The 19,972-nt window shown below is 43.2% G+C and overlaps 1 protein-coding gene across 1 annotated transcript in view; it reads left to right on the top strand.

Moving 5' to 3' along the window:
* Positions 1-19,972, top strand: part of LOC115106390 (wings apart-like protein homolog) — a 48,043-nt gene that overhangs the window by 10,705 nt on the left and 17,366 nt on the right. Inside the window, 10 exon segments of the mRNA XM_029629072.2 lie at positions 373-567; positions 570-1,089; positions 1,380-1,723; positions 4,137-4,261; positions 9,467-9,559; positions 10,513-10,683; positions 12,312-12,448; positions 12,619-12,730; positions 12,861-13,094; positions 16,718-16,829. Coding sequence (XP_029484932.2) covers positions 373-567; positions 570-1,089; positions 1,380-1,723; positions 4,137-4,261; positions 9,467-9,559; positions 10,513-10,683; positions 12,312-12,448; positions 12,619-12,730; positions 12,861-13,094; positions 16,718-16,829 — 2,043 coding nt within the window.

Genomic DNA, 19,972 nt, shown 5'->3' with positions numbered 1-19,972 from the left:
AAACAATTTTAGGATAAGGCTGTAACGTAACAAAATGTGGAAAAAGTCTAGGGGTCTGAATGCTTTCTGAATGCACCGTATGTGTGCTATTTTTATTCTTCTCTTATGTTTAGTTTTTGCGTCTTTTACTTTCGTTTTTGTACGCCACCTTCAAACATCTGAATTATATTTATTTTTAAATAATACAAATATATATTTCACAGTGTTTTAGATGGTACAATGGTTCTAAACACTTGTTTTGTGTCACAAACTGAAATTAGTCTTATTATTAGAATTTTAGTAACCAGGAAATGCCCAAGCGATTTCGGCATATTGCACTTTTAAAATGTGGTGCTAATACACTGTGTTAATAGATTGCCTTTCCCCCCCCAGCCAAGCCAAGCCGACCCTGCTGGTCCAGCGAGGGTGTGACTGTGGAAAAACATAGCTATTCATGGTACTGCAACGCCTCGGAAAGTGACAAGAAGCCTATTGCGCAGACCACCACCCTAAAGAGCGAGGCCAAGGACTCTTACGACAACTGGGACGCAGTGATGGGTCTGAGGCCCACCTCCCCCACCCCAGAGCCCCCAGAAGCACCCCTTCGTCAATGTGGAGTGGTGAATGGGGCTATGGTCTCAGTCTGGCCAGGCAGGACAAGACCTCCACAGAGCCCACTCCCAGTGACGTTGTGGGCCTGGGGGACTTTGAGATCCCGATCGAGCCCTCCGAGTCCCAGGACTACTCCCAGTCTCTGCTCAGGGTCAGCACCCACTGCCGGACATACCGCCGGCCCAACAAAGGCAAGCAGGCCGGGGACTCTGACAGTACCAGTAGTACTAGCACCAGTACAGCCTTCAGTAGTGGGCCCGGATCTGGCCCTCTCGAAACCAACAATACAGAGAACAGCAGCAAGCCGGCGGGCCGCGGGCGGACGAGAGACTTCACAGTGCTTCACCCGTCCTGCTTGTCGGTGTTTAACGTCACCATTCAGGACAGGGTCATGGAGGAATACACCCCCGCTGCCGCCGTGGCTGCCCCCCTGACAGACCAGGGAGAGACTGGCCGCCTGAGGAAGAAGACCGAACCAGCACCAGCTAAACCCACCAGGTGACCTACTGCTACCTACCTACTTACCGCTAGACTGGGATAATCACTGTTGTTGTTAGATTATGATGTTTGGGCTATTTCTGCTCCCTTCACTGAGTCATAACAATGAGGTATGTTTCTCTCCCCCTGTGGGAATAATCTGCACACTGCAGTATAGGCTATGCTCTCAAATGTGTGTTTGGATTTTTCTTTTTTTCCTGATAAACATGCATCCTTCAATATCTCGCACCTGCTCAGACATTGGATATGTGTAGGTTGTTCTAACTTCTCTCTCTGCTTCTCTCTACCAGGTTCAGACCCACACAGAGCAAGACCAAGAAAGACACCAAGTTGGACTTTTTTGGCTTTGAGGAAAACGAAGCGGGCCGTGGTGCCACCCAGGAGGAAGCCAGTGCCGACCCTGTGGCATCCGGCAGCTCCAACTACAAGATCAAGTATTTTGGTTTTGACGATATGAGCGGCAGCGATAGCGACGAAGACGAGGGCTCCCAGGCCAAAGAGAGGAGGAAGGCTAAGAGGGCTGCCGCGGCTGCAGCGACAGCTTATGCTGCCTCCGCTGCTGCCATGGAGATGAGGGTGGACAGCCCCCTGTCCGCCAGCGAGGAGCTGGACAGTCGGACCAGCAGCCACTCAGGTCAGGCACAGGGCCTCAGACGAGGCCAGTAGTAACACACACACACACACTCAGACCAGCATCGGTACAGGGCAGACTCAGTCAAGGTCAATTTCAAGAACATGGATTTCTCTACACACACACACACACACTTCTAAAGCCTGGTGGACACTACACAACTTTCAAAATCCTAACGTCGCTGAGCTTCACGCGTTAAACAACCTTCTTTCCTGTAGTTGTCTTGCCAACGTAGTGGTGCGCACTAAACGATGTGGCACAGACGGATCACACTGCACGATTCTTCACTTGGTTGTGAGGATTCAAGATACCAAGTTGTCTCACAAAAACAAGGATGTGCTTAGATTTAACGTAGCTACTAGCTGTGCAGTAAAGTAGCATAAGCATTCTGACATTCACGCTTGAAAGTTGAAATGGTCCCATGTTTCATGGGCTGAAATTTAAAAATCCCTGAAAAGTTCCTTTAAGCACAAAAAGATTTCTCTCTGATTTTGTGCACAACTTTGTTTACATCTCTGTTAGTGAGCATTTCTTATTTGCCAAGATAATCCATTCACCTGACAGGTGTGGCATATCAAGAAGCTGATTAAACAGCATGCTCATTACACAGGTGCACCTTGTGCTGGGGACAAGACTACTAAAATGTGCAGTTTTGTCACAACACAATGCCACAGATGTCTCATGTTTTGAGTGTGCAATTGGCATGCTGACTGCAGGAATGTCCACCAGAGCTGCTGCCAGATAATTTAATGTTTATTTATTTACCATAAGCCACCTCCAACCTTGTTTTAGATAATTTAGCCGTATGTCCAACCCGCCTCACAACCGCACACCATGTTTATAGCGTTATGTGCATCAGCGGTTTGCTGATGTCAACAGTGTGAACAAGACTGTCCCATGGTGGTGTGGTGTTATGGGCAGGCATAAGCTACAGACAATGAACACAATTGCATTTTATCAATGGCAATTTGAATGCACAAAGATGCCTTGATGAGATCCTGAGGCCCATTGTCGTATCATTCATCTGCCGCCATCACGTTATGTTCAGCATGATAATGCACAGCCCCATGTTGCTGTACACAAGTCCTGGAAGCTGAAGATGTCTCAGTTCCATTTCTTGCATATTCACCAGACATGTCACCCATTGATCATGTTTGGAATGATCTGGATTGACGTGTTCAGCAGCGTGTTCCAGTTCCCTCTAATGTCCAGCACCTTGGCACAGCCATTGAAGAGGAGTGGGACAACATTCCACAGGCCACAATCAACAGCCTGAATAACTCTATGTGAAGGAGATGTGTCGCGCTTCGATTTATGAGGCAAATGGTGGTCACACCAGATACTGTTTTTCTGATCCACTCCCCTACCTTTAAGGTATTTGTGACCAATCGATCCACATCTGTATTACCAGTTGTGAAATGCAATGATTAGGTCCTAATGCATTTATTTCAATTGACTGATTTCCGTATGAACTCTTAACTTTGTTGCGTTTTTATATTTTGTTCAGTATAAATTGTGGCCAAAATCATGTAGTGTACACCTTGCTGAAGCTAACATATGGGTTTCTACTAAGCCAACAAGGAATTGTGTTACCAACGATCATTTAGTGATTTGATTTGGAATTTTAGGGCTGCTGTAAGTGTACAAAATTGTCAAAATATTTTGAACCCTTGAATTTGCCTTTACTGCTATTAGCCCAGAGACATGCATAGAATAACAGCTTTGTACATGGATAAACGGTCACAAAAAAAGCAAAAGGAAGTTCATCCGGGAGTGTTTGTCTTATATCTGAGGGAAATACTTCATTTATTTATTTACTACATGTATTGACCCCTTAGTTTAGTGCCTAAAGTATCTCCATATATACTTCCATTCATTTTTTAAAACTGATACCTGGCTACTGTTTAGACTTGTCTTCAGAGGCTTGTGGGCATCCTAGAGCAGAACAACCGACATGTTCGTGAGAGACTCACCTTTCCATAGAGGGATTAGTGTGTAGCCCAAACTGTTCGGACGCTACAGACAGAAGTTGGCAAATCATCTGTACCGACGTCAGGCGAGTGCAGAGGATTGAGACGCAGCCCATGTTAAAAATAAATAAAAAAACACACGTCTAGCTTAACCTGACGGATTTTGATGTGGATTTTTTTAATGACGCTAATTAGATTTCCGCGGGGCACGAACATCGACTCTTGAGAGTTAACCCTAATTGCTCCTGTAAGTCGCTCTGGATAAGAGCATCTGCTAAATGACTAAAATGTAAATCTACTATACTCAAACGATTTAGGCTAGTAATGTCTTCGTCACAGATCTTATAATTCACGATAGGATTCTGTTTATGTAATTCTATGGACTTGGTAATGAACTGTGATGTTCCCGTCCTATTCTAACACACCTTTTGGCATGTCCCCTGTAGATGTGATGGACTTCCCAGAGGACAACTCTGCCTCTGTGGGCCTAGAGATGCCCAGGAGACCTCAGGCAAAACAGTTGGAGAAATCCAAGGAGACCAATAGGAAGATCTTCAGTGGCCCCAAAAAGGTAAGAAGTGTTCTATGGCAACTCTCCCTGCACTCAAGTCCAGGATCGTGTTCATCAGGCCACAGCGACACATCTCAGTGAAATGTTTTCCAACGGAAAACAAAAAAGCTCTTTTTATTGGACATGGTCAGGTAGTTCCCTCCCTGTTTCAGTCTGTTTGGTGCCCAATGAACTAGACCCAGAACGTTCATCAGAGAATGAGTAGACTACACTCTGTATGAGCTGCTGAGATGCCAGGCCAAAACGGCTTGTTAGATTATTTGTATGTGGATGAATGGAGCGATGACAGCTGTCACTGAAGGTCTCTGGTCCTAGGTACTAATAGGTGTGAAGCGCCCCCACCTATGGGACTCCACTCATTTAGCTGGAGTTGCATACCTAGCAACGGTCATTTGTTTTATTTTTTATTCATCCAGAAAACCAGTAATGCCCGTTCTCCAATCTCGCTTAGATGGACTTCATCTGTAAGTGCTCCACTATTGATCTTTAAGAGCAAGGCCATGTTTAGAATGGAATGTGAAATCATTTTGTGGAAAAATCAGACACATTTTATGTGTTGAGGTTGTTAAGTACAGGTTATAGGTCATACAATTGTTCATATAGTCATTATTTGTGAAGGCAACTTGCACATTTTAGGTGTATTCTCATAAATCTGTTTTTGCATTCGGGCTACTACAAACCTGTAGAGTGCCGCGGTGCCTTCCAAGTCTTTGGAGGTGTTTTCTGCTCAGAGATTCCTCATACATAGCCCTGTAATGTACTCCATGCAAGTAAAATAATAAAAGCGCTGAACTCATTTGAAAAACAATAGCCCTCCAAAAGGACCTGGCTATTCATGAGTCATCAAAAGGCAGTGTTTTCTATTGCGACTGGCCCAACTGCAGGGGTAGTGAAGTGGCACTCTGGCGCATGCCGTTTACATGGACATGTCCTGAATTGCGCACGCTTCCCTATATAGTGCACTATTTTTGACCAAGGCCCCGTTGTGCACTATGTAGGTAATAGGGTGCCATTTTGGGCATAGCCTGTAACTAAAGAACCCTTACAAAAAAACGATTTGAATTGGATGCATAACAATCTATCTTCTCATGCGGTTTGCTTACAAATGACAGAAAAAATGCTGCTGTTTTGCATAATAATCCAACAATTCCCTCTTTCATTCTGCATAACCAGTTGTGCTTGATGCATTATTTGTGTATGTACATTTTAGGCCTCTGTATTTGTCTCTTTAAAATGTATGCCAAACAACAACCAATGATTGTAAAGTTTAACATGCTATGCACAAGGACAATTTATAACAATTTCCACTGAATTTGAAAATAAACACATTTACTGGAAGAACAGTGCAGATGCAAAGTTTGGTAACAGAATGACTGTTTTCTCTGTTTGTGCCTTCATTCTGTTACCAAGCTTTTCATCTGCACTGTGCTTAAAGTAAATGTGTTTTTGTCGAATTTTCGGTGTGCATGGAGTTTGGTTTGACGTACGTTTTAAAGCGAAACATCGGCGTCTCCGCATCATTCTGTTACCGTAGAGTTGCCCGTATGCCAATCTGTTGATGTCAGATGTTCGAGGTTGATTTAATGGCCACCATCATTATCATGTGGTCTCTGACTAATTCATGTCAGTTCTGTATATGGGCACCTAGCACTGCTCCAGTCTGGATGAGTGGATGTGGCTGAACAGTGAGTGTGTTGTGTTTATTGAGTAGCTCTCTGTCAGGCTGGTTAGGGCTCTGTCTGCTGCCTATGGACAAGCCAAGGCTGCCCTTCCCTCCCCTCTGTTCACAGCACACTTCTAGACTCTGAGCCAGGTTGGCTCTCCTACATTAATCATGGATATGATACATCTACCGACTCTCATTTTGCTCACACTCTTTTCAACTCTCTTTGTCTGTCCATCTTCCTCACTCTGTCCTCTAGTTAACTTGGCTGTTTTTTCTCTATCTCCCTGGTGGTTGTCCCCAGGCAGTGATTTGGCCCATATCTCTCCTAAAAGTCTTGCTATTATTGCTTTATAGATTTTTCTAGGATTCCTATTCCTGTTTTCAATCTGTTATTGTGTCTGGTTCTGCTGAACCAACCTCTCTTCCTGTTTGTGTGCCTGTTGCCTAAGGAGAGGCTTATGGCTCCTGCCTTCTCTTGGATTGGCTTTGAGCTCCAATGTTTGTGCACAAGATGGATGTTGGGCATTTTTATACATGCAACAGTTGAACCTGAGAGCTTGTGTGCGCTCATTGCGCCGTGAAAATGATTTCTGCAGGCCAGGCGTCGGTAACAGGATGCATGTTGGTTGGGTGGGTGGGTGGTGCTGGCCCGATTTAAAACAGCAGCATTGGATTGCAGGAAGACTAAGAACATTTTTAACCTACCTTGAGTGCTATTCTCCTCACGGGGTTTAACGTTGTGGGTGTTAATGATGGTTGGTAGTGACTCATTTCAGACGGTTTAAAAGTAATTCAATTAGAATCAGGGTTCTCCCCAAATAATATATATATCTTTTTGTCTTTTTAAGGCCTTTTTGCTCTATATTGCAGGATATGGCAGTTACGCCGTTCTCGGGATATCACCGTGTTAAAATATCCTGCAGAGAACCCTAAGAATGCGCCACAGGTTATTTATAGTGTCAAGCCCAATTCTCTCCTCGGTAGAGATGCACAGGTGTTTAAAGTCCCAGCATTCCCCCACTCCTCATCATAATCATTCTCACTCTGGCTTAATGACTTCAGTGGCTCACCGACAGCATGACGTAGAAGACTGGGCTGAATACGGCAGAGAACGAGGCAATAATCTCGTCAGATACCTTGCTGGTGGTAGTGTACATTCCAAGTGGCACCCTATTCCCTTATATATGAAGTACATTAGGGGCCCTGGTCACAAGTATTGTGTGGTGTAGGTTGTCATGTTGGAGTCATACATAGTAATGCCCTCTGTCTGTCTCCACACGTTCTGTGATTGTCTTTAACAAAACAAACTGGTTTCCAGGGTTGGGTTGGCTGATGGCTGGCAGGAACATTAGGTGGATTTTTTTCTATTTTCTTTCACAGCTTTGTTTTGGTGTTTTAACGACAGCTTTTAAATCTGAGGCTCATTTGAGGTTTAATGGCATTCGCGTGTGTGTGAGACGGTGTGGTCATGAGTCATACAAGTATGTTTGCATGTGGTGTGTTCCACGGTATCGGAATCACTAAGCCGGGATTCCGATTTTTCACTTCAATGTATGCCAAACAAAAACGATTGATTTCAGTTTAACAAAGCATACAACTACATGCACAAAGACTACTTTGGACAATTGACAAACTTTGTATCTGCACAGTTCTTCCTGTAAATGTTTTTGTAAAATATTCAGTGGTGGAAGTTGTTAAAAGTAGTCCTTGTTCTATGGTTAAACTTTGATTTAAATGTTTTTTGATTGGTATACATTTTTTTTAAAAGTGACAAATCGGAGTCTCTGCGTATTTCCGTTATCATGGAATTGCCCATCTCTCATAAGACCAGAGCAGGGCTGCTGTTACTGTCTTGAGTGGTCCTGGAGCACAACAGCTGATGGCTGGTTGAATGGTTTAATTGAACCCCACCTACAGCTGTAAATGACAGCTCCTCAGTCTTCTGCTAAGTGTCTGTGTCTGTGTTTACTTGCATTAGTCTCAGAGGGCCTTGGTCAAACATGACTTAATTTGGCAGTGTTGGGGAGGGCTCAAGTGTTAATTTCCTTGTATCTGACCTTCTCGTGTTTGTTTGTGTGTGTGTGCGCGCGTGACCGATAAGTGCCCATGTTTACAGAAAATGCCTTTTGTCATGAGCTCACACTCCCATGGGGGTGGGGTGCGGGGTGGGCGTTGAATCTTCCTGTCTGTGTCCTCTTGATTAGGATCATTGTTAAGAGTAGAGTGACTAAATGAACGTCTCCGTTCATTGTTTCCTGCAGTGCTCTGTCCTCAGACAACAATGTCTGTTCTATTTCTCATTTTTCTTTGATTCATTATTAATATCCCAGCAACAGGCTGAGCCAATAGGCTCCCTTTAAGCAGAGAGGAGGTTTGTGTGACTGTGTGCATACCCATGCCTGTGTGTGTATGCACACGGCGCTGGCTGGTGTCTCCAGTCAGTCCTGCTGTTTGAGCAGTCCTGACTGCCTCTGGTGGTTTAATAGGCATTCATTTAGTTTCTCTCTCTCTCTCTCTCCCTGGGGCTTCTTTGTTATAGGAACCAACAAAGGCTGATGTCTTGTATCCAATCCGCTCTCTGTATATTCTCTCTCTATCGTCTCTCTCTAAATGGGGGTGCGAGGGAAAAGTTGTCCTTGGTTCATAGAACCGGGGTTACATCAGTCACCTCCGGTAGCCGCTAGATGCGTTTATAGTGAACAGCGGTTTCTGTTTCCTTCCTACAAATATGGCTCTCTTTTGAACAATTTATGCTACAAAATATTTTGAAAGATAAAACACTAATGAACACGTACATACTTTCTTATCCGTATTTTTTTTGAAACTGCACTGTTGGTTAATGGCTCGTAAGTAAGCATTTCAATGTAAGGTCTACACCTGTTGTATTTGGCATATGTGACTAATTTTAATTTGATTTGATGCGTAATGTTTCCCTCTACAATGCCCACAAACCGTTAGAATTGAGTGGCCAAGACCAGGTGCTAAATCAGACTGGGGGAAAAATAACATAATCAATGATGTTGTTTTCTACATAGAAAATCATACAACATCATTGCCTGATGATCTTCTGAACTTCCCAATACCTTTTCTGATGCATTTCAGTCCCTTCAAACCATATTTCTTTCAGATGAAAATAGTGTCAGAAGTACCATCAGACTGATTTGTAATAGACTGGCATAGTCCCAATTAAAGAATTACATCACTTGGTGGGGTCACAAAGAAATGTTTATCGAAATGGGGTCACGGGCCACCACAGTTTGGGAACCCCTGCTCTACTTTGACCAGTGAATTGAGGTGCTATGTTCCAAGATATTGAGATCACGTCTAGTATCAGAGATCACCTCGAATTAGGAGATATTGACTATACTTTGAATCAGCTTAGTTGTTTTTAAACACAGCATATTGTTGCAGTGTGTGGTGATCAATGATTCTCATTTGATGTATTCTAAGTAACACTGTTCTAGCAGGAAGGGCTGAACTGTGATGGAATGTGAAGTAACCTGATGGACTTACCTCATGTTTTTCTGTTTCACCTGTAGTCTCCCACTAAAGCTGTGTACAATGCCAGACACTGGAACAGAGAGCCAGAGGAGCTGCCCCCGCCACCTTTACTCCGTTCAACCACTGCACCCGTGAGTAACCCCCCCCTAATCACCACCCTAGTTACGGGTGTCACCCACCAACCCCATGCCAAATACTAGACCTGGCACTCCCATCAGCCTGCCTATCCAGCTAGCAAGAGGTATGAGATTTCTGCAGTTGGTGAACACTGCACCACAAACTCTCATTTTCTGTCTCATTCTCTCTTGCTCTCTCTGTTCAAGTACCAGCAACATGGTGAACACTAATGCAATTTTCCATGCCCTCGACCCATAACTTCCATGCGACACTCCCTTTCCATCCTCACTCTCACCCTCCCTCCACCACAAACGATGCTCCAGTTGGCCTCTTCACTGTGGTTTACCACCTCAAGGCCACTCTACTTCACGTTGTGTCCCAATTGGCACCCTATTCCCTTTTTATAGTGCTATTTTAGGATGCACCCTGCGTCTGATTCATTTTCCATATGTCATTAGATGCATGTGTGGCACCGTGCCATTTCCTGGAATTCATTATCCTTTTAAAAATGCATCACAGCTCTGAACGCTCTTTACCGATAATGTTAGGACGGCTCTGAACGCTCCTCCGTCTTACCAATGATGTTAGTACCGCTCTGAACGCTCCTCCTTATCCGTAATGTTAGCCATATATTACAGGTCCTTTTAACTCCCTCATCCCTTGCCTTCCCTCAAACTGCTAGAAGAGACTCGGAGCCTGTGTGTGATGTGATACTGAGTGTTTTTACTGGGCCTTATCTGGCCTTATGTAAGGGGCAGGAGGCTGTTGGCTGGTGTTCAACAGCATGAATCAGCAGCAGCGCCGTGTACTGAGCTGAGAGCAGGTGACTGTGTGGTTCTGCTTGTCTCCCTCTGACCCACTCTCTACTTCTGCCCTTCTCACTCTCTCTCACACACACATACACACACACCTTCCTTATCCTCTCTTGTTTCTCTCTCTCTCATTTCTTTCTCGTTCTATCTACCAGGCTAGCCAGTCAAGCGGGGGCAGCAAGGACTCTACTAACTCTCACAAAGACGATGGCCTGTTCAAGGCGCCGCCATGCCCGCCTCCCAAAGTCATCAAGTCTGTGTCGTTCCCCACTGAGCCCTACCAGGACATCGTCACTGCACTGAAATGTAGGAAAGAGCACAAGGAGGTGAGCTTCTGTTCTACCTGGCAACCCATCACTGTAGCTGTGTTCGAGTACTCATACTAACCGTACTATTTGAGGTAAATTTAGTATGTAGTATGCTTATTGGTCATAGAATGGATATAGTTAGAATGCCAAAAATTCCGGGATGTCGTATTAAATTTGCCAAAATAGGAAGTATACTAACAGTGGACACTATTTCCATGTTTTTAGGGCCTGTAATGTAATTCTTCAGAAAACGGCGTAAAATATGCAGCTGAAGTCCAACGAGAGCCGATACAAATTCTTTGCTGTAAATAATTGACAAATAAAATAATGACTTTTCAAGTAAATTACCTTCACGTTATGTTTGCTAACAATCTGTTAGCTAGGCTATCGTTACTAGCCACATAGCATATCATTACAGCAGTATGTACCGGCATTTTAGCTAGCTACCTAACGTTAGTTTGCTACTAATGCATTTAACTTGCCAGTATATTAACTATATGCTATCTAACTAACTACCCAGCGTTTATTGATTATTCCAGTCATTCTTAAGTGGTATAGTTGTGTGTTCTCAATGGACATTTGGGTGCTTTCGTAAATTCGCTCTGGCTAGCTACTCCGATTTCAAAGCACTCTCGAGTGTACCAGAGCTCAGAATAACTGATGAATTTACTAACGCCCAGAGCGCACTCTGGCATTGAATTGAAGAATGCACCCGAAGTTGTAAAATGTCTAGCTAGTCATTTGTTATGCTAACAAGAGGTTGCATAGCGACAGCATCAACTTCTGGGAGACCGGTGTAGCGCTAGTACGCTCAACTGAAAGGATACCGTTCGTTTACAGTATACTAAAATGAACTAATTCATACGTAGTTAGTGTGTGTGTGTGTGTGTGTGTGTGTATTCATTAAGTATGTCAGTATGGGTATTCGAACACAGGTTGTGTCTGGAACTCAGTATCTATGAAGTACAGCCTATAAGAACACAAGCGATTGTCCTGGGGCTGTATGTAGCAATCATCTTGGATTAAACATGCTGATCTATGATCAGTTTTGCCTTCCAGATCATAATGAATAAGTTTTATTTGGACAGGGGGACCTGATCCTTGTGATCACCTAATGAATATGGGACCTGGTTTACAATGTTGAAAATGTAGTTAAACAAAAGCACCAATTCAACTGAAAGGATAATGATCAGACATATCTTGTTTGGTCAGGTGTAATTCATCTTATTTAGAAATAGCCTCTTGAAACGAATCAGTGAATTCTGAGGCTGTGTATCGATTACTCCATACCTCCTATAAGACAGTACTGCAGGATCCCTGAATCGCTAAACAGTGGTTAATGTAACCATCTGTAGTTATTTATCTTATTACAGCGGTGTCTTGCATGCTAAGCAGTGTGAGCCCCTCTAGGAACTGCAGTGTGGGCAGTTCCATAGGCAGGAGCAGTGTAATGGGCATCTCACATCTTTAAATTCCATCTGCAGTTTCATTTTGTGTCTTGTGTTTGTGGTCTTGGCTCCTGACCAACAAGGCAGGCTGGTTGGTGGGTGCATAGCTCTGATGCTGGGAATAGCAGGACTGGGCTCTAAGCTCGATCTAGTACCTACGTTATGTGATTTGATGAACCCAACAACTCTTTGTCCCAGCTATACACGGTAGTCCAGCATGTCAAGCACTTCAACGACGTGGTGGAGTTTGGAGAGAACCAGGAGTTCACCGACGACTTCGAGTACCTGGCCACCGGCCTGAAGAGTGGCCAGCCCCTCAACACACGCTGCCTTAGGTAAGACTAGTTTCCACTAACTGGTGATACAGGGTCACATTCTTTGGCATCTTCATTATGGTTAAGGTAATGATTCATGGCAGTAAAGAGCTTGATGATCTTGCAGAGGCAGTGACCCTTCCCTCTCTGTTCAATTCAATAAAACAGTATTTATCTGTCCTCTCCTGCAGTGTCATTAGCCTGGCCACCAGGTGTGCCATGCCCAGCTTCAGGATGCATCTGAGGGCCAGGGGGAAGGTGGCCCAGGTCTTCAAGACACTCAACGACGCCCCACAGCACCCGGTAAGTAAAGCCCCCTACCTCTTCAGAGATGGTGGCTGACTTGACTTGGTTTCTGTCAGATCAGTGGACACCACTTTAAAAAGTCAGGATATCAGGTTCACATATCCTTTCTCTGTCCTCCCCCCTCTAGAACCTGTCCCTGTGCACAGCTAGTTTGATGTACATACTGAGCCGAGACAGACTCAACATGGACCTGGACCGGGCCAGTCTAGACCTGATGATCCGCCTGCTGGAGCTGGATGGGGACCACTCAGTGGCCAAGGACGACCAGCTCACCACCAAGGAGATGTCAAAGGTCAAGGAGAAGATCCGCAAGCTGTGCGACACGGTGCACAACAAGCACCTGGACCTGGAGAACATCACGGTACGGGTCTCCCGTAGAGATAGTCCTCCTTGGGTCATATTCATAGGCAACTACAAATGTTATGTAATGGAAAACACAGGTTCAGGTGGTCCTTCTCGGTTTGTCTGTTCTTTTTCCATTTGGTTCCCTAATGAATACGACCCTGGTTTTTGCTTAGAGGATGGAGGCTAGCTGCAACCCTCTGTCCTGTTTTTTATTTAACTAAGCAAGTCAGTTAAGAACAAATTCTTATTTACAATGACCGCCTAGGAACAGTGGGTTAACTGCCTTGTTCAGGGGTAGAACGACAGATTTTTAACTTGTCAGCTCGGGGATTTGATCTCTCTTATTTTTACTACTTTCTACATTATAGAATAATAGCGAAGACATCAAAACTATGAAGAAACATATATTAAATCATGTTGTAACCAAAAAAGTGTTAAACAAATCAAAATATATTTGTAGTAGCCACGCTTTGCCTTGATGACAGCTTTGCACACTCTTGGCATTCTCTCAACCAGCTTAGTCACCTGGAATGCTTTTCAATTAAGAGGTATACCTTGTTAAAAGTTCATTTGTGGAATTTCTTTCCTTAATGCGTTTCAGCCAATCAGTTGTTTTGTGACAAGGTAGGGTTGGACTCACTTAGAAATGTCCTTGTTTTTGAAAGGAAAGCAGATTTTTTTCTCTCTTTTTTTCGTCCATTAAAATTACATCAAATTGATCAGAAATACAGTGTAGACATTGTTAATATTGTAAATGACTATTGTAGCTGGAAACAAAGGATTTTTAATGGATTATTCACATAGGCGTGAAGAGCCGACTCCGGGATGCTGGCCTTCTAGGCAGAGTTGCAAAGAAAATGCCATATCTCAGACTGGTCAATAAAAGATTAAGATGGGCAAAAGAACAGACACTGGTCAGAGGTACTCTGCCTAGAAGGCCAGCATCCCGGAGTCACTTCTTCAGAGTTGACTTTGAGACTGGTGTTTTGCTGGTACTGTTTAATGAAGCTGTCAGTTGAGGACATGTGAGGTGTCTGTTTCTCAAACTAGACACTCTAATGTACTTGTCCTCTTGCTCAGTTGTGCACCTCTTTCTATTCTGGTTAGAGCCAGTTTGCTCTGTTTTGTGAAGGGAGTAGTACACAGCGTTGTACGAGATCTTCAGTTTCTTGGCAATTTCTCGCATGGAATAGCCTTCATTTCTCTGAACAAGAATAGACTGATGAGTTTCAGAAGAAAGGTATTTGTTTCTGGCCATTTTGAACCTGTAATCGAACCCACAAATGCTGATGCTCCAGATATTCAACTAGTCTAAAGAAGGCCCGTTTTATTGCTTCTTTCAAAACCACTGTTTTCAGCTGTGGTAACATAATTGTAAAAGGGTTTTATAATGATCAATTATAAAATGCTAAACTTCGATTAGCTAACACAATGTGTTATTTGAACACAGGACTGATGGTTGCTGATAATGGGCCTCTGTACGCCTATGTAGATATTCGGTTACAAATCAACCGTTTCCATCTACAATAGTCATTATTTACAACATTAACAATATCTACGCTGTATTTCTGATCAATTTGATGCTATTTTAATGGACCAAAAATGTGCTTTTTTCAAAAACAAGGACATTTCTAAGTGACCCCAAACTTTTGAACGGTAGTGTATTTGGTAAAAGACCAAGTCCATATTATGCCAAGAACAGCTCAAATAAGCAAAGAGAAATGTCGATCCATCATTACGTTAGGACATGAAGGTCAGTCAATCCGGAACATTTCAAGTTTCTTCAAGTGCAGTCGCAAAAACCATCAATCGCTGTGATGAAACAGGCTCTTATGAGGACTGCTACAGGAAAGGAAGACCCAGAGTTACCTGTGCTGCAGAGGATAAGTTCATTGGAGTTACCAGCCTCAGAAATTGCAGCCCAAATAAGTGTTTCACTGAGTTAAAGTAACAGACACATCTCAACATCAACTGTTCAGAGGAGACTCAATCAGGCCGAATTGTTCAGAGGAGACTGCATGAATCAGGCCTTCATGGTTGAATTGCTGCTAAGAAACCACTACTAAAGGACACCAATAAGAAGAAAAGACTTGCTTAGACCAAGAAACACAAGCAATGGACATTGGACCGGTGGAAATCTGTCCTTTGTTCTGATGAGTCCAAATTTGAGTTTTTGGGTTCCAACCGCCTTGTCTTTGAGATACAGAGTAGGTGAACGGATGATCTCCTCATGTGGTTCTCACCGTGAAGCATGGAGGGGGTGTGATGGTGTGGTGGTGCTTTGCTGGTGACACTGTCTGTGACTTATGTAGAATTCCAGACACACTTAACCAGCACGCCTACCACAGCATTCTGCAGCAACACACCAGTCCCACTAAGCGCAAACCAGATTGGATGTAATTTGTTTTTCAACAGGAAAATGACCCAAAGCACACCTCCAGGCTGTGTAAGGGATATTTGACCAAGATTGAGAGTGATGGAGTGCTGCGTCAGATGACCTAGCCTCCACAACCACCCAAACTCAACCCAATTGAGATGAGTTGGATCGCAGAGTGAAGGAAAAGCCGCCAACAAGTGCTCAGCATATGTGGGAACTCCATCCAGACTGTTGGAAAAGCATTCCAGGTGAAGATGGTTGAGAGAATGCCAAGAGAGTGCAAAGCTGTCATCAAGGCAAAGTGTGGCTACTTTGAACAATCTAAAATATATTTTGATTTAACACTTTTTTGGCTACTACATTATTCCATATGTGTTATTTCATAGTTTTGATGGCTTCAATATTATTCTACAATATAGAGAATGGTAAAAAACAACAAAAAAAACTCTTGAATGAGTAGGTGTCCAAACTTTTGACTGATACTGTATGTATACATAAAAAAAAAATGGTGACCTATCCCCTTGTAGAAATGGATGAACAGTCGACTCTGACACTATGGTTTTGCGCGGTAGAGCCAATGGAAATCATGTATTTGAATTGGGTCTGGCATACTGCAGAGTTTAAACAGTTTGATCTGATTAATTTGGACGTCTGACGTAATGACAGGCCCTTTTGATGTCTGTCTTTTTCCCCTCCCATCCTCTATAAATATCCTCTCTGCTGATGTTGTAGTCTGTGTCCCACATGACAACCTAATCCCTATGTAGTGCACTACTCTTGATTAGGGCCCATCGGGCTCCGGTCAAAAGTAGGGTCCCATTTGGGATGCAGCCCCCTATTCTTCAGAGAGCAGACTGACCATTCACCTCAATGCCTCCAACTTATTTTCATTGGTTTAAGCACTCTTTATATTTCTGACTGTTAGCTTCCATGTTGAATTAATCATTAGATTCTCTTATCGTTTGAGCTCAACAGTTTGCTTTAAAATATTTAATAGTGTTAGAAAGCTTATTTTTATCGACAATGTAATTAGAGACGGCAGTATTGTTTTGGTTGGATTCAAACGCCACCTGCATGCAAACTAGCTTCTCCTGGCACCCTCCTTCACTGGAAGGAAGGAAGTCATATTTTTGTTCCTGTTTCTCCTCCTGTTATTGTCTGTCATAGTTGGCCTCTTTGAATCACGGTCAGTAATGTCCATTTTATACCCTGTATGTGTGATGTAAATGTGTTTTCATTACTCCCTGTGTTTGCGCACGCAGACGGGGCATTTAGCCATGGAGACCTTGTTATCGCTGACCTCCAAGCGGGCCGGGGACTGGTTTAAAGAGGAGCTAAGGCTTCTGGGAGGTCTGGACCACATAGTGGATAAAGGTGAGCTAGACCTACACCACATTACCCTGAAACTGTTTGTTCTGTGTCTAGGCTAAACACCCCGAAGGGATGTTCCCCTGATCCTAGGAGCTGACAATTCGATTAGATTCAAAATGCATTGTTGGTATGACAAGAAATGCATTCGTATTGAATGTTATTAGTATTTTATGTGTGTTACTTTTTCATTATGTTTGTCTGGATACAGACAGCCCTGTTGAAGCTCACTCATGACTACCTGTGGGGAAATCAAGGAGATCCCAAATGGTGGAATCACTGTGGCAGTATACTAATGTTCAATATGGCATTGGTTGAAGCTCAATGTCAAATTCAAATCTCCCTATCTAAGCTAATATGACACAATGTTGTGTCATATGTTGAATATTCGCAAATCAATTGAATTGGAGTGACTCTCGTCATGAGCAATCTGGCTGTTACCAACAACCACACATCAGACTTTGAGCAATTTAGTATTTTCTGCGCTCGCTTAGCTCAAATTCTAGACTTCGAATTAAAATGAGAATGTAGCGTACATAAAGTTACCATTGGATTTCATTTTTTTTAGATTGACTAAGTTTGTAGGTGTAACAGTTTTTATTAAATGTATAATTTATCCGTTACGTGATCATTTCTGTCTTTAAGAACCAACGAGGTGCTACCTTTGTTTAGCATTTCTGACAATGCTAAGGCATTTCTGACAATGCTAAGGTCTTTTCAGCCGAAACTGAGTTCGAAAACCGGACGAAAGCAGTTGGGTTACGCAGCAACAGTGCTATTAGCTAGCTAACACCAGTTGGATGAGAGGCAAGCTACAAGCAAAGGAAGCTAGCTTTATTTCGCTATGGAAGGTTTTTCACATAGCTGAAGTCATCTGTTTCAACTGTTGGCCTTGACACTTGCATGTAATCAAAGCACAAACACAAATAAGAGCAGCCAAGGATATTCGCTATATTGCCAGTAAGGTAGCCAACTAACATGAGCCAGGAACGTTAGCTAGCTAGAAACCAACAAGGCTCTAACGCGTGCTGTATTTTGACATTCTTCCACAAAGCCCAGCTAGCTAAAGTATGTAAAGTTCATAGTCAACACCAAACTTTGGGAAACTGCCACGCTGCTAATGTATAAAACACTGGTTGTTGGGTGTTGTTCATCTTACGTTAGCTAACGTTACTCCATACACTGGTCAATTTGGCTTGCTTAGCCATGTAGCTAGCTAATGTTATACATCCCTTACCTTATGCATTGATTCAGTACACTCCCTCTGTCAATGCAATTTTCTTAATGTCATTGTAATCCACGTGTTGCGCTGACTATCAGTGTCAAGTTACTTTTCAATGTGTTCTCTAAAACCTGAAGTTGCCATCTAAGTGAAAAGTATCCTTGGGGTGGGAGTGCACCCAGGTTAAACAACACAAACATTGCTTGCTTGCGTGACCTTTGCGTATTCAAAGGATGATGCCATGCATGGTAACCTGGTTGGCTGTGTGACTGTTTTTAACACAACTGTTTTTAGACTTTTTTAAATTTATTTTTTATTTTTTACCAAGCAAGAGAAATCAACATTCATTCAGTACTGCGTGAATGAACAGAAAGCTTCCTGTCATTACCAGACTGTCCTTTTGAAATAGTTTCAAGATAACTCGTTCATGACAGGGTTTGTAGCGTAACATTTAATGTCACCGAGATCTGAAGGTCCTGGGTTTGCCTCTCGGAGGAGACATTTTGACCATTCACTTTAGTGTATGGTTTTGACACCCTGCTCCCAGCCCCAACACACACCAGTGCACACACGGTCTGTGCTTATTTTCACTTATTACATTGCTCCTAAAAGAGCTTTGTTGAGTGGCTATAGACGGGGAGTGTGGTGTGTGTGTGTGTACACGAGTGCGCACGTCTTGCTTCTACGGAGAAGAGAACGGTGGAGACTTGAGAGACCAATGGTTTGAGACCGTTTATCTTACGCAACCTGCCTACACATTGTTTGAAGTACAATAGACTAACATAGCTACTGTACTGGGTCAAAGCTGTGTGCTGGGAAACCTTGGTAGAGCATGGGTGGAGTAGACATTGTGGTGCTCATGTGAATTTCCTTCATTTTCCGGCATCAGAGCAATGCATGACTGAACATTGAATGAAATGGCCACCAAACAAACCCACAGCTTGGACACTTAGTCACGATCACCCTAATTGGCAGCACCTAAAGTGCTTATCAACCAGGTTCAACGTCTGGACATGGTTGCTGCTGCCACCAGGGGGAATGGAGTGTGGAAGTGGTAGTAAGCTGTAGTCTGCCATCTACCTAACCTATTCCATAACACAATGAAACAATGTTCTTAAAAGGAGTTGTAGCTGGGTTGACATTTTGGCTCAGCGATACCAGAATGGATGGGGATAAGAGATCAATGGAACACAGACTGTTGGGGGATAGAACAAGGACGCAGTGATTGGTGCCTATTCAAAACAAAGCTGGTCAAATGAGGTGGATATTAATCAAATCTGTCACTACAGTGCATTGGAAAAGTATTCGTGCCCCTTGGCGTTTTTCCTATTTTATTGACTAACAATCTATCATTTAAATAGACTTTTATTTGGATTTCATGTAATGGACATACACAAAATAGTCCATTGGTGAAATGAAAAAGTAACTTGTTTTAAAATTTAAATTTAAAAACGGAAAAGTGGTGCATGCATATGTATTCACCCCTTTGCTATGAAGCCCCTAAATTAGATCTGGTGCAACCAACTACCTTCAGAAGTCACATAATTAGTTAAATAAAGTCCACCTGTGTGCAATCTGTCACATGATCTCAGTATATATACACCTGTTCTGAAAAGCCCCAGGGTCTGCAACACCACTAAGCAAGTGGTACCACCAAGCAAGCGGCACCATGAAGACCAAGGAGCTCTCCAAACAGGTCAGGGACAAAGTTGTGGAGAAGTACATATCAGGGTTGGGTTATAAAAATAAATATCTGAATCTTTGAACGTCCCACGGAGCACCATTAAATACGTTATTAAATTTTTTTTAAAGAATATGGCACCACAACAAACCTGCCAAGAGAGGGCCACCCACAAAAACTCATTTACCGGGCAAGGAGGGCATTATTCAGAGAGGCAACAGACCAAAGATAACCCTGAAGGAGCTG

The sequence above is a fragment of the Oncorhynchus nerka genome, linkage group LG23, assembly GCF_034236695.1.
Source record: "Oncorhynchus nerka isolate Pitt River linkage group LG23, Oner_Uvic_2.0, whole genome shotgun sequence".
Taxonomy (NCBI): Eukaryota; Metazoa; Chordata; class Actinopteri; order Salmoniformes; family Salmonidae; genus Oncorhynchus; species Oncorhynchus nerka.
This window is presented reverse-complemented; position numbering and strand designations above follow the sequence as displayed.